The 14,041-nt window shown below is 39.1% G+C and overlaps 1 protein-coding gene across 6 annotated transcripts in view; it reads right to left on the bottom strand.

Moving 5' to 3' along the window:
• Positions 1 to 784: 784 nt before the first annotated feature.
• The window catches only part of LOC124146304 (band 4.1-like protein 3), a 93,909-nt gene continuing 80,652 nt past the window's right edge, over positions 785 to 14,041 (bottom strand). For 3 of the 6 annotated variants that reach the window (XM_046516541.2, XM_046516543.2, XM_046516542.2), the window contains 9 exons: positions 12,896 to 12,964; positions 11,982 to 12,056; positions 10,195 to 10,293; positions 8,846 to 9,004; positions 8,195 to 8,377; positions 5,590 to 5,799; positions 4,238 to 4,327; positions 3,650 to 3,756; positions 785 to 2,630 (listed from right to left, as the gene is read on the bottom strand). In XM_046516541.2, coding sequence (XP_046372497.2) covers positions 2,618 to 2,630; positions 3,650 to 3,756; positions 4,238 to 4,327; positions 5,590 to 5,799; positions 8,195 to 8,377; positions 8,846 to 9,004; positions 10,195 to 10,293; positions 11,982 to 12,056; positions 12,896 to 12,964 — 1,005 coding nt within the window. In that variant the 3' untranslated portion in view covers positions 785 to 2,617. The remainder of the gene's footprint in view (positions 2,631 to 3,649; positions 3,757 to 4,237; positions 4,328 to 5,589; positions 5,800 to 8,194; positions 8,378 to 8,845; positions 9,005 to 10,194; positions 10,294 to 11,981; positions 12,057 to 12,895; positions 12,965 to 14,041) is intronic. The other 3 variants (XM_046516545.2, XM_046516544.2, XM_046516546.2) reach the window with 3 other exon arrangements.

The raw sequence follows: 14,041 nt of genomic DNA, 5'->3' as shown, positions 1-14,041 counted from the left end.
TGACCTTGGCTATATAAGCCTTGGCCCAGAGAGATTGAAAGGAGAAAAGAAAGGTCTTACCCTTAGCCTAGCTAGGGTTAGGGTGGGTGCTCCGGGGCACCTAGACAACCACTACTACTATGTGCTGACCTGGCACATAGTGTCTTTTGTATGTTTATATCTACATGTAAAAAGTAAAACTGTATATACCGCAAGCCATTGTTTCAAGTTGTCACTTCCTACTGAGAACCATACGTCCGCCCCTTGCATACACGAGTGTGCAAATTTTTCATTAATCAACGTCAGACCAACGTGTTGTTATTTCTCTAAGAATTGTAAGAGCAATTAGTTTGAACCTTCAAATTTTAAGTGCTGGACTTAGTTTAGACGTGAACAGGTTTGCTCTCCTATATCGTACGTTAAGATAAGTGTTATTATCTTACTGAAAAGTACAATATAACCCAAACTGAAGGAATGGTTTCGTGTTGTCCCAAGATCTAAAAACACCATTGTTATACTGATGCCTAGATTTTGATACTCTGCATCGGTCATTTCTTGTCCCTCTCCTAATGGGTTTCCGGCCTCTGCAGCCGACTTCAAGGCATCATCCTCTGCAAAATGTTCCTGCATGGACCAAGATTGGGGCTCTAGGGGTTAACTGTTCAAAGACACATTACCTTACCAAATCATGACAAAGCATGCATAGTCAATGGATATATCAAATCCATTAAGGCCATTTTTCAATCAGACTGTTGCATACAGCCCTTTCATATGTTAAATTCACAATAAAACAAGGACACATCAGTTGGAAACAGAGGTTTTATTCTGAAGTCATGATTTATATGTATCATTGCCATCTAGACTCAATCGCTGACTATTAAAAAGCGTGTTTAACATAGGGGCCTTTTCCTAAAGGCAATGATCAGTATGAGCAGGTGACCAGCTAACAACAAATCCCAGCATCTCAAACTCCCACCATTCCATGCTCCTATATAATGCCACAATGCCAAATCTTTCCTGCCAAAACCAAACTCATGAAAAACTTCCGTATTTACAGGCTGTTCTGGTATAGGGCATGTATTGAAAATGATATTTGTAGCTATGCGTTGATATAGAAAATGCCCTTACTTAAAGCGTATATATTATATTGGACATGGCAATGTTGAAAGTCAGCGAGGCATGAACATTACATGGCCATACCAGAGATTTATCACCTTAGATGCAGGGGCTCTGGCACGTTCAAGATATACAGCAGGTGCAAGATGATACAAGACGTCCACAGACAGGAATAGTATCACAAAGATAGGACAGCTGGACGGTCCACATGTGTGGCTGGGTTCTGCCTCCAGGCCAGTGACAGCTCAAGTCTTTACTGTCTGTGTGTGTTTACACAACTACTCCCAATGACGTGTTCGTGTTTAGGAATATACCAATTTCGAACACTTTGCAATTTCACTGACTGCAAATATACAACTGTTCACACAATTTCATAATGTATTTTGTTGTTTTTTTCAGATTGAAATAATCGTAACAATGGAAGAGGCAATCGTCTCCACAACATTGCCAGTGTTTTCATTTCATAAATAACTATCAAACAACCTAGCACCAAACTGAACGAGAAGAAAGTTTAAAACACTCCACTTCCAAAGAAACATGTATCTCAAAAGGTGTTAATTTTAAGGGGGTAGAGGCACTCAACACCATTAAAAGTGATATCAAAGACATTAAATTTGAAAAATGCCAGAACTTTCAAGAACCAATACATACTTTACAATTGATAGACCATAGCTAATACTTTCCATATACTTTGAGTACATAAGGAGCCAGCTTGAAATATTTTTTGTCATATGGTAACATTCAGCAGTAACAAACATAAACTTTGATGAAATTGGTTAGTTTCAAACCTTAATATTCCACACTATGGGACGTCCATCTGTACATGTTATAGGGATAAATATATGACTAATTATTACATCCTAATTAGTGTGTATCTTTTTCAATACACCAAAAATATGACAGCACAAAGTACATACAAACATTTGGTCCTGTATTGATCATAAGAAAATGCATAATTTGTCTACAAACTTGGCAAGTATGGTAAAATAATCAAGCTTATTCACAATTTTCTAAATTTACAGATGTTATTATTTGCATGAATATTCAATTGTGAAATTATTGGTATAAAAAGAATGACAAAACATTTTAATAAAACAATGAACTTAGATTAAAAGCTTCATGATAGAAATGAGTGAATATAATGAAACAAGCATTTTTCACTTCCCATATGTACACTCCAAAAACTATGGTAACAGCCTCATCAGAAAAGAAATTACATACGCAAGCAGATATATAATGAATTAAAATAACAACTAACTTTAAGAATGGTAACTTCATAAAGAGGCTGAGTTTCCAAGGTAACTAAAATGCATCTACGGTAATTTCATTCCTACAGGGTTGAATCCAAAATCTAGACCATCAAAATACGCAACTAACCAATCATAAAATGAAGCTTTTTAACAACAGAATGGTAATTCAGCGATGATGGCATGAATGCAAGCTTATTGTCTGACGTTTCTGTTCCCGATGAATGGAGGAGATAGAGTATAGATTCAGCACTTGGGACATCACACGCTTCCTCTCACACTGCCGTGCTGCAAAAGAAACACATGACTTATATAGCAGTCTTACTTCAATGAGGGGCTCTGTAAATATTCAAACCTAGACCATAAACAGCCAGAGCAACAAGTCACTCACAGGCTCTGAGTCAGACAAATCAGTGATGGATATCATGAGCAGCGATCCACTCAGTTGGGGTACCATCAACCATAGTTTGTTCTTACATCAAGCATGTTACTAGGGACCCATTCTAACCCATGATCGTCGACCTGCGGTAGAAAAGGTCTTCAGCAACCCATGCTTGCTGTAATATGCGACTAAGCTTGTCGTAAGAGGTGGCTAACATGATCGGGTGGTCAGGCTCGCTGACTTGGTTGATGCATGTCATTGTATCCCAAATGCGTGGATCGATGCTCATGAAGCCATTCACTGGATTGTCTGGTCCAGATTAGGTTGTTTTACAGACTGCCGTCATATAGCTGGCATATTGTCAAGTGAGGCGTGAAACAACAAAGAAACAAAGAAACAATCTAACCTCAAATGGTTACCACTGGGAAGGGGTCATTCACTTTAACCCGACAAATCTCTGTGACTATTCAAAGGTACTATGCTACTTGATCGAAACTTTAGTTCACTTTGCTAAACGTTCCAAATACTTGCATAAGCAGAAAAGAATACTGGTATAAAAATATTATTCCTCAATGACTTCGTAACAATTTTTAATTTTCCAAAACTGTTCTAGGGATTGGAAAATTCCATGACTATTCAATGATTCCATAACTCATATGAACACTGTTGGGGCCTGTAACTATTGCAAGAGCATCTTTACCCTACAACAATGCATAACCTGATTGAGCATGGTGCTAAGCCTAACACAGCCTCAGTACATCGCTAAACTCCAGGCAACGTAATCATGTACCTTAAGAATCTTGTCCAGGTCCTCCATGGGATTAAGTGGGGCTTTTACACAACTAAAACAACGTTATTGTTTCTGTGGCAAAATGACAAACATAATTCGCACGACTGACACTAATGGGTTGTGAGGAAAACCTACTTCCTGTTGTCTCCGTTGACCTCTTCCATCTGCCTCATGCACTCGATTCTCTCCACAGAGATATCCGGGTCCAGCTCCGTCACGCTCAGGATGGCCTGCGCCAAGGCCTGGAGGTGGAGGAGGAGGTACAAGGTCAAACATAACACAAGGTCACAGTTTCACCATGATAGGAAACCAAGCTAAACAGTGTTGCTTTTAACAGTACATCAGTGATATGTGGGAATGCATTAATGGTGCCCAACAGGTGAACACACAGCGACGAGTCCAAGGTAAGTGAAAATGTGGAATGGCCACTTGTTTTTTTCGAGAACACATTTTCGCGGATACATAAATCACTAATGTGAAATAAACTGTGTATCATTCGATTTAACTAATGGTGTCTACTCATGTGAAGGTCCTAAATATAAGGATTTGAATTTTACTGACACTTCTAAAGATCATTTAGATTATATGAGGACATCAAAATTTTGCAAGATGTCTGCAACCTTTTACTCAATATCCATGGAACTGAATAACCCACAGCCTAAAGTATTTCCTTGAATACTGATTCACACATTCAGGGTTATCTTAACTTGAGTTCACTCTTACCTCGTCATGATCGAAGTCATCGGAATCTCCCTGAATGACAACCTTTCTCTCCACTCGCGTCTCCACAATGCCGTCCTTCTCAGTCTTGTACTGAAACACCACACACACGTGAGACCCATAGTTCTAAACACTGGACACACAGACATGCAGACAGACATCACCATTGTGCATAGTCTTCCCTCTCTGCCGGCACCTCCATTTCAAGGCTGGCATATACTTGACTTGAGTACACATTATTCAAAACTGGCTCATATCTAACATAACCAAGCTGTCCACTTTCCTATGTGTCGCTTTTACTCAACTTATCCAGCGGAAATGATTCTTATGTTTTTATCAAATCAGCTATATGATTCAACTGGCGTATGTATTGATACACATTTGTCTGTTAAGTATCAGATTAATAAAGTTCTTCAACTGGATTCATCCAAGCAAGTCTAAAATTCATTTTGATAAACTAACACCACAAAAAGATGTTTTGTGAAGCACATAACTCCCTGTATTGACCTTCTTTAATCAAAGGACATCTTCCTATTTTTGAAATAATGGGAGCTAACTCTGCTGCTGATGAACCTGTGGACCACCCCCAAAAATACTGCACAGATCTTTGTAGTGACAATACAGCTGTAAGAGTTCGAGAGGATGCAGAGCAGTGGAGACAGAGTTGCCTCCCTTGCTGTTGTGAAGGAGAGGGAAGACTTGCCACAACCACCAACACAGGAGGCAGACAGGAATCAAACATGGTTAGTCTAAAGGAGTTTCAGGAAAACCAGAATGAGAGAGAACATGTCAGGCTACCAACACCACTTGATGATGTTTACCACACTGTGCCCCCAGTGTAAATGCTGGTCTTTGCAGAGTCTCCCAAGCAAGGAAACTGGTTATGAAATGAGAAATATTTTCTAAATGTGTGTTTCCATAATAAAGTCCTAATTGAAAAGTGTCCAGTTATCTCAAGTGAACCTCTTAGAAATCTTACACAGTTACTGAATTGTGTCTACCTTTTCTTGAACTCCTCGAAACTAGCCACACACACTTACACACAATTTAAATACAATGTACTTTGCTTGTATTTAGCCAGATTATATATTACTAATGTGTGAGGAAATAACATCTTAACAATATTTGCCCAAATATAATAAATGCCTTAAAATGAAAACACTTATGAAACATACAGAAATAAAAATATTGTAAAAAATAAACACATTTTTCTTCTAATAGTGGATTAAAGATAAGATTTCACCAACTGATAAATTTACTGGACTGAAACAAAACTGATGATCATTCCTCACACAAATAGCTTTCAAATATCTCCTTCAACCAAGGGAGATAATCGCACAGTATTCCTAACTTACTGTAGTTGTTTCGACAGTTTGCGTCTTGGTGCTATGTGACTGGGAACTAACAAGGTAACCATCCTCCATCTCAGAGGGTAGTGAGTTCCCTTCTTTTTCATAAGTAACAGTTCGAGTCTCGGTTTTCACGAGGGGGACATTCTTTGTGGAAACCGGAGTGTCATCGACATCGGGGTCGTACTTAACGCTCTCAGTAAGGACTGTAGGTGGCTATAATAATGAGATAATGACACTACGTCAGTTACATCTCACTACAACATCGACAACGATGCTGCTGCTGCTGCTACCACAATGCATGCACAACAGATATGCTACTGCCAAATGGAGATGAAACTTATAATATATACTATGCATACTAAATTTCTGAACATGCATATTTTTGGTTTGAATGAAAATTAAGTCCAACGAATGAAGATCCTATCCATGCATGCAAAAGCCAAACACATGCATGCTTTTAAAGTCAATATTTGTAACAGAATCAATTAACTGAAATTTGTTTTCAAGCTCTAAGATGCACTAAATGAAGTCTAAATTCACCAAATTAACTATGATGAAAAGTCCCAGCCACCTACAGCCAATGAAATCTTGGATAATTAAAAAATTTGAATTGTAAAAATAAAAAGGGGAATAGTTCAATAAATTTGAAAGAATGGAGTATATACATCCTACCCAAGAGCAGTCACTAAGATTGTATAGCTGAGTACAGGAAGCATATTGCCTGCCTGTACACTAGGATACAGAGAGCTGGCTAAATACATAGCTACAGTGTAACTACTTGCTAGTCTATAGAGGGGATATCAAATGGTGAAAAACAAATAACACCAATGGCAAAGGGAATTGCTTATATCATTTCTAGTCTATATATATATATATATACAATATATCATGATATCTCTGATGAATGAGATGGATGAATAGGTGTCTACCGGAGCATGATACACTAAGCAAGGTGATGGCACATACATACATGATATTACATACACAAAGCCTATTGTAGATTGCTGAAGGTATGCATACAAAGGATATCAATACAATCAATTAGCAATGTAGTCCCATGAGGTTAGGCAGGTTAGATAGGCAAAGTCTAACTTTAGTGGGTTTTTTTTAACACCCACTGTCTGCAATATTAACTCGTAAATTACCGTTTACTGATCGGCTGCTAAGAATGGGCTGGACTGTGTTGCATTAATGAGCTGAATAATAGCACTGATGTGGCATTATTGTCCACAGTTTTCTGATGTTAATGATTAAATAAGCAGTCTGTGAAGTTATTAATGTTGACATACAGTTTCTTTGTACCTCCAGAAATGGCAAAAATATTGAAGTCAATTCTTAGATAAACCATGTTATATATAGATGGTTAAATATAAGGTTAACAATCAGTGTCATATGTATGCTAAATTCGGAATTACAATTGTTAACCCTCCGCCATGAAAAAGAACCTGAGCCATAGCCCTTTTCCATAAAACAACTTGAGAACTATGATCTCATAATAACTGTTGTTTTTGGTGTGCCAGCTGTTGTGCTGAGGCTGGTTTATGGAATAGGGCCCTGACTGAAGGCAAGATGAGATACATGTTAATGAGAACGTCTCCCGATTTCATGCAACCATTCATGATGTGTTGGCGCTGACAGTGGTATTGAAGCTTAGATAACATCTATTCAAGCCCTGAATTACTCTTCTCCATGACGACACAAAGATAGTACCATACCATACACAGAGCAACCAGAAGGCTATTTAACACTGCAGTCAGTAACACGTCAGCTATATCTCAGCCACAGTAGGGGTGCTCTGGTCTTCTCTGATTACTTTTAAATTAGGGTTACGACCCTTTGACTTTCATGGTTAAATTCAAACACTGGTATAAATATCTGAGACTGGACCAGACAAACACTAGCTGTTGTAATCCCCAAATCACCAGATTCTATAAAGACAAACATAGGGTAGTGTGATCCTATTATATTCTGGAATCCCTTCCACTGTTCCATGATAGCATGAGAGCAGAGCTTCAGATCAATGTGAGTATGAGGCCAAGCAACAGAAACAGAGGGTGAAGAAATGAAGGTACATTAATGTTCTTTTCTGAGGTCAGTGAGCCCAGCAATCTGAAGTACTCATAGAGGTTTAACACTGTGGCGCCATAGTGATTAAGTAAAGTGTGAAAACCATCACCATTCATTCATTCATTCATAAAGAGCTTTATACTGATAAATATATTGTCATATAATCATACAATAAAAACGAACACAATTTATCTTCCAAACCTAAAATTTTACAGAAAACTCTTTAATATCTGCCTCATATTTTTAATTCTTGAACCATCCTTTAACACAGGCCTGGGGGTAAGCCTCTTGCTGTGTGTAATAGCTGATGGGTGAATGAATATGGGATGCGTGGTGCAATGAGCACAATGGATCATGCAGTATGGTTCAGTTCTGTGATAACAGTTGAAGCCAACATCTAAGCTGAATGACACAATTGTGTTTATGTGTTGATAAACATTTAAATTTGAAGAACACAAGAGTAATCTAGTCGTAATAATAAATGTTTTATAAAGTATAAAAGTTCTCCTCAACCAAGGGAGATAACAAAACATGCTCTTACATGATCGGACTTGACCCGGTTCCTGTCGTCTGTTCCGTACCCTCCCCTTCCTTTGGGCGGCACTGGTGGTGGCACTTTCCCGGGGCGGCCCGTGGTGCTGGTAGCTGCTGGGTTGAAGAACGGCATTGGTGACCCGTCAGAAAGGTCAAGGCCTGTTTTTATACGATTTGTTTCTACCCGCATCTTAAAAAAGAAAAGAAATGAAAGTTGAGATTTTTCACAAATACTTCAAAGTTATGTAACATTCTTCACATAGGCATGCTTTTTCAGATTATTGTTTAGTTTTCAGCTTGCCCAGCCAGTTCGTCTGGAGGCTGGGGTTTTCATGGCTTTTCTACATCAGCTATAAGTCACATGCAAAACTGAATGAGATTACTTTCACATTTCACTGTGTTAATTGTTTGACGAGGACAATGTTAAAACATGGAGTTTGATCCTCTGTAAACACACGAGACACAAACATATTACATTTAGACCAAGATGGTGTAATATAAAATGGAATAATCATGCAAACATGCCCAAAACATCAGTAGCCAGGTCACTACATGTGATCATACATAACTTTCAAGTTACAAGTTATAAAACTTCAAAATAATATTAACTGGTTGTCTGATTATTTGGGCCATGTTAGTAAAGGGAGATGATGTTAACCTTGTGTGGGGGTTCAACGGGGATGAATTCCATCTTGCGATCAACGAAACTTTCATCTCCAAGTTCTGCTGTAAGTGGTCCTCCTCTGCCCACACCTGGGCCGACGCCCACTCCTCCGTAACCTCCAGGGCCGACGCCCACCCCAGGTCCAAAAGTTCCCTGTGATAAAGGGGTGTCAGTTATTACCAGGGTCCTTCAGCATCTGATACAGCGACCTACAGGACTAACAGCCAGCTGGGTTCAGTGGAGATTAGTGGGGTTCACCATTAGGATATTAATGATTTAAAAAAAATAAATAAATAAATAAATAAATAAATAAATAAAAAAAATAAAAAAATATCTTTACTAATCATTCATTTGATAAGTGACTGACTGAAAAGCCAAAGTGTCAGTGATGCCACATGTCTTTCTTTTCAAATCAAACCACAACCAAAATTGGTGTAACTGATGGCTAGCAGATGTAAACATGTAGCTTTTAGATATATATATATATAGATATTCAAATCTGGAGTGACATTACACAAAACCCATGCTTGGCAATTGACACTAAAAACTGATTATCACACAAAATTCAGCAGCAGATTGCCAGAGTATGACCATCTTCAACATTGGGTGTTAATCAGTACATGTGAGATGTTTACAGCCCCATAGAGAAACCAAACATCCAGGCTGGAAAGCAAGTGAGTTAGTGCATGGTGTCAAGGAAATACATAATTATCAATGCTAATGAGTTGCATTATGATTAGTAATTCATTAAGTGAAGAATACATCTTCAATTGGAAAAACTAAATTTCGACATCATGGAAATATGTCATATGGTACACAATATACACAAACATAAAGGGCTGTAGAGTAAATGCATGTTTAGTCCTAAGTACAACTTACAAACGTTGTGGTTTACCTTGTCCAACTGACCTTATATCTTACAGCTAGGTTAACAAGTTTTCAGATGTTGCTGGTTCCCAAACAAACGACTTTTCCTGTTATCAACCTTCATTTTGAAATCCAATTGGAACCACAACATTTATATAAGGCTAAATGAAAGTGTCAGTACATGAGTTGATTGCATGATGGGATGATGTGTGAGTCACAGGTGCAACACAAGATGAAGTGAATTATATGCAACAATGTCACTGAATGATACTCTTCATCAACAAAATACTAAATAAACCATTCAGGATCAATTGATCAACAAGTCAACACATGAATGACAAAACTGCCAATGTGTTTTTAGGAAGAGAGCCTACAACTGGTAAAGGGGAAGGATGTTTGTCATAGCCGAATAACACATTAGGGACAATCTTGACAGCAAGCCATTAGTTAACACAACACCTGACCTACGGTCTAACCTTTTCCGATTCTGTTGGTTCCTCAGTTTTGCCAGCAGGTTTAGAGCCAGACTGAGACGCATGAGACGAAGTGGACGATACGGAGTCTGTATCTCCTCCCTGGGTGATATAGGCAGTCTTGCATACAACCAATCGCACATCTTCCTCACTATGTACACTATGTGCTGCATACTCTTATATAACTTAATAATACACATACTTGAACAAATATTTACACACTTTATATTAAATTGTTATGTTTGATATTTACTGGTAATAAATGCCTTTAAAAAGAATTTGGTGGAAAATGTGATGATAAAATGTATATAAAATGTTCTGTTAAAAAAAATAAAATCTCTTTTCTTAATTTGCCTCCACAATATACATGCATTATTTTCTCTTTTTTTTAATAAAACTTTTTAAAACTAAAATGCCATGCTGATCACTTTGTTTAATATTCAATCATGCATTTTGTTAGTTTTAATTTTCTTCTTCTTTGATCTAAAATTTTGATGCACAATCACAATTATGTCTGTGCAATATTAATCTATGAACAGTGTGTAACATCAACAAAGCAAGCACAAATGACCTCTCATACAAACACAACATACATCATGACACACTAACACAGCATGTTCCTCCAGACACGCTAACAAGCATGCTATCACTGAAACATTGGAGCGGTAACTATCCTATAATCCTGAAGCCAAGGCGTAACAGCCCTCTTGATCAACTGGAGCTATGGTTCCTCTACTAGTATCCAAAGCACAAACCACAGACAACATTAGTAGGGGTTGGGCATTGGGGGCGAACTGTTGGAATAGTTGGTAAACTTGGGGCCTTAGAGGGGAAAATGCTGGTGTGGGTGTTGGTGTGGGTGTGGGTGTGGGTGTGGGTGTGGGTGGAGTGTTTGGGTAGAATGTGGAGGGTATGGGTGAAGCGGGGAGGGCATGGGTGAAATGGGGAGGGTGAGGAATAAGTGGATTGCATGGAAAACGGTATGGATGGAGTGTGGAGGGTGTGGGTGGAAGGTGGCGGGTGGAGGGTGGGTGGAGTGTCTGTGGAGTAAAGAGTATGTGAATAGCATGGAAAGGGAGTAGGTAGAGTGTGCAGGTAGAGGTAAGGTTATGGATGGAGCAGGGAGGGTGTGGGTGGAGAGTAGGTGAGGTGAAATGGGGTTTAACGTTGCGTCCAAGATTATTGCACTTATATAGCGACAAGCATGTACGTGTGTGTGTTCGTGTGGCTGCTTGTTCTAGTCCGGACTGATGCCGATTTATAGTGTTAGCTCACTGAGATACCATGCCGCAGTTTAACATGAATACCCCAATCAGACACAGTATACTGACTCTGAGCTGACCAGTCCTTGTTTTAGCCCCTTAATGCCGAGCGCCAGACAGGGTAACAACAAGTACCATCTTTTAAATCTTTTGGTATGACGCGGTCGGGGATCGAACCCCGGACCTTCCGCTCTCCGGGCGGACGCTCTATCCCTAGACCACGGAGGCGGTCTTGGGTGGAGAGTAGAGGGTAGAGCGGAAAGGGTATGGATGGAGCAGGGAGGGTGTGGGAGGAGTAGGCACACATCAAGACACTGGCCTACACAATTAAGCACTAGGCATGCAAACATCCATACATACTGGAGCTCCTCTGGAGCCACAGCAACAACATTCATCCATCCAAACATCAGCGTCGAGCTGCTGACACGAAAACGGCAGTTGAACCATATCAACATGCAACTGTTAGACACAGTAGCCCATGCCATGTTACTCCAGATGCAACAACCAGATCAATCAAGCAAACCAAACCTTCTTCTTTGGATTTTTCCCTGCACACAAACTGGCCATAAAAGAAGCCCGTTTGTTCTTATCAGATTTACCCTTCTGGAAGAAATGACCAATGAACGAGGTGTAAATGATGTGCAAAGGGAGCAATAAACCCAACAATCTTTCACAATAAAACAAAACTTGAACCCCGACCACCACACCCAACAAAATAATGAAAGAAATAGGAAATGGAAATCCATCTCCAAAATCATGAGTGAACACACAAAAATGTGGTAATAGAAGGGGACAGGGGACTGGAGAAAGTGGAGATGAAATGAGTGAATGACTAGGGTTTCATATCGTATTGCTGCAATAATACGCCATGGGAAACAAGTGGGCACTGCACAAACTGTTGAGGCTTATACAGCTCTATGGTACTCTCTCAGTAGACCCTTTAAACACAAGATACATCCCCATTCTAGATCTGACTGTTATGCATGTGGTTGGAGGATTAACAGAGGGCTTCCATACCAAGCTGGATACTTTCAAATTACTAGGAGAGGAATATTTAATCCCGACAAATGGGCAGCTTGAGTGGCCTTGGACTCACTAGGTCATTGCTGGAGTCACCAGCCGCCAGATACCACAGCCAAATAAACCAAAATCTGGACAACTAGCACCTTTGATAATTTTCATCAAACTAACTCTTAAAGTATTATTTCATAAAATAAAATAATTATGTATCAAATATTGGTTGATGCACGGAATGAAGTATGTCCCATGACATTACAGAAATCACAGACCATAGTGTTTCTTCAAATGGGTGACTGGTGATGAATGATGAGATGAGCCTATCCCAAAGCCTCGTAGCATCAAATAATGATCTTGAGAAAAGCTAGCATGTGGATATAGTTGGTTAAGCTCTGCACATCTATCTACTTAAAATCATGCGAAACCTTTTGGTGTCTGTCCCTATCTGGGGCATCACGGCCACCTGCCTCTCTGCCAGGACCATAGGGACTTCCCTGGGTCAACAAAAGCAGGAATCAAAACAAGAACAGAATTCCGACATTACATTCTATCAATTAACATAAATAATTACGCATCTCTCAGAAATAATCAGATAACACAGTCGCTGTCAACAGAATACACAAAAGCACAATTTAACGTTTACATAGCAATAACATATGTAAATGCTGCAGCAAAAGCATTGCTTTATCTTAGCTGAATACCCTAAAATTGAAACACGGTTATATGGCATGCAACAAGATATATAGAGACATGCAAATACACCAATAATACAAATAATGTATTACATGTACAATACATGTACTAAAAAGAGATGAGTGTTAAGAGCTGTTCATGAAGAATTTCACTACAGCACAAGTGGAGCTTCGCTGAAATACATGCATTCTAAATGTTCGGAAATAGTCACCCATGAAGGAAACTTCCCACATACAAGTGTTCTGTATGAAAGCTGTCATCTGGACGCTTTTATTGTTTTTACATTGAGAATGAACGAAAGCAACCAACATCTCCACTTTTGCTTTTGTTGGCCGTGCCCTTGTAACAGAACCTGACTAACATAAGGTGCTCAGCCAACAATATATTGCCATATCAAGTTCCTTTGTCTTGTTCTCCTTTTGTACCTTCCTCTTTGACACAAGTCTCCATCATGTTTGAATCAACGTTACTCGTCTTATTTCAGTACAACCATGTAAGATCAAAGGAACTTCATACGATCCTGTTAATTTGCAATTATACACATCTCTCCATTGGAGATGATATGTAAATTTAATTCATCCTATGTTAAAGAGAATATACATCTTTGTGTAACAGAGTCCTACACATGGTTATCTGTGGAATAGCATGGCTAAAGGCTTTCACTTCCTGCTGTTGTGTAATTTCATGTAGACAATCTGGAATCAGACTAAACCTTACATGCATGCATATCCAAATACCAGATGGGAAACACCCTTCTCCTCCCACACAGTCACAATATGGAGAGTTGAAAGTAACAGCAACTGGCAAAACCATTGTCCACAGATGGACACCCAATTAGTGTCAAATCCTGTATTTCCTGTGTTCAGTTTCAATTATAA

The sequence above is a fragment of the Haliotis rufescens genome, unplaced genomic scaffold, assembly GCF_023055435.1.
Source record: "Haliotis rufescens isolate VD_foot unplaced genomic scaffold, xgHalRufe1.0.p SCAF_2, whole genome shotgun sequence".
NCBI lineage: Eukaryota > Metazoa > Mollusca > Gastropoda > Lepetellida > Haliotidae > Haliotis > Haliotis rufescens.
Note: the sequence above shows the minus strand (reverse complement) of the source record. Positions and strands in the feature narration are given on the sequence as shown.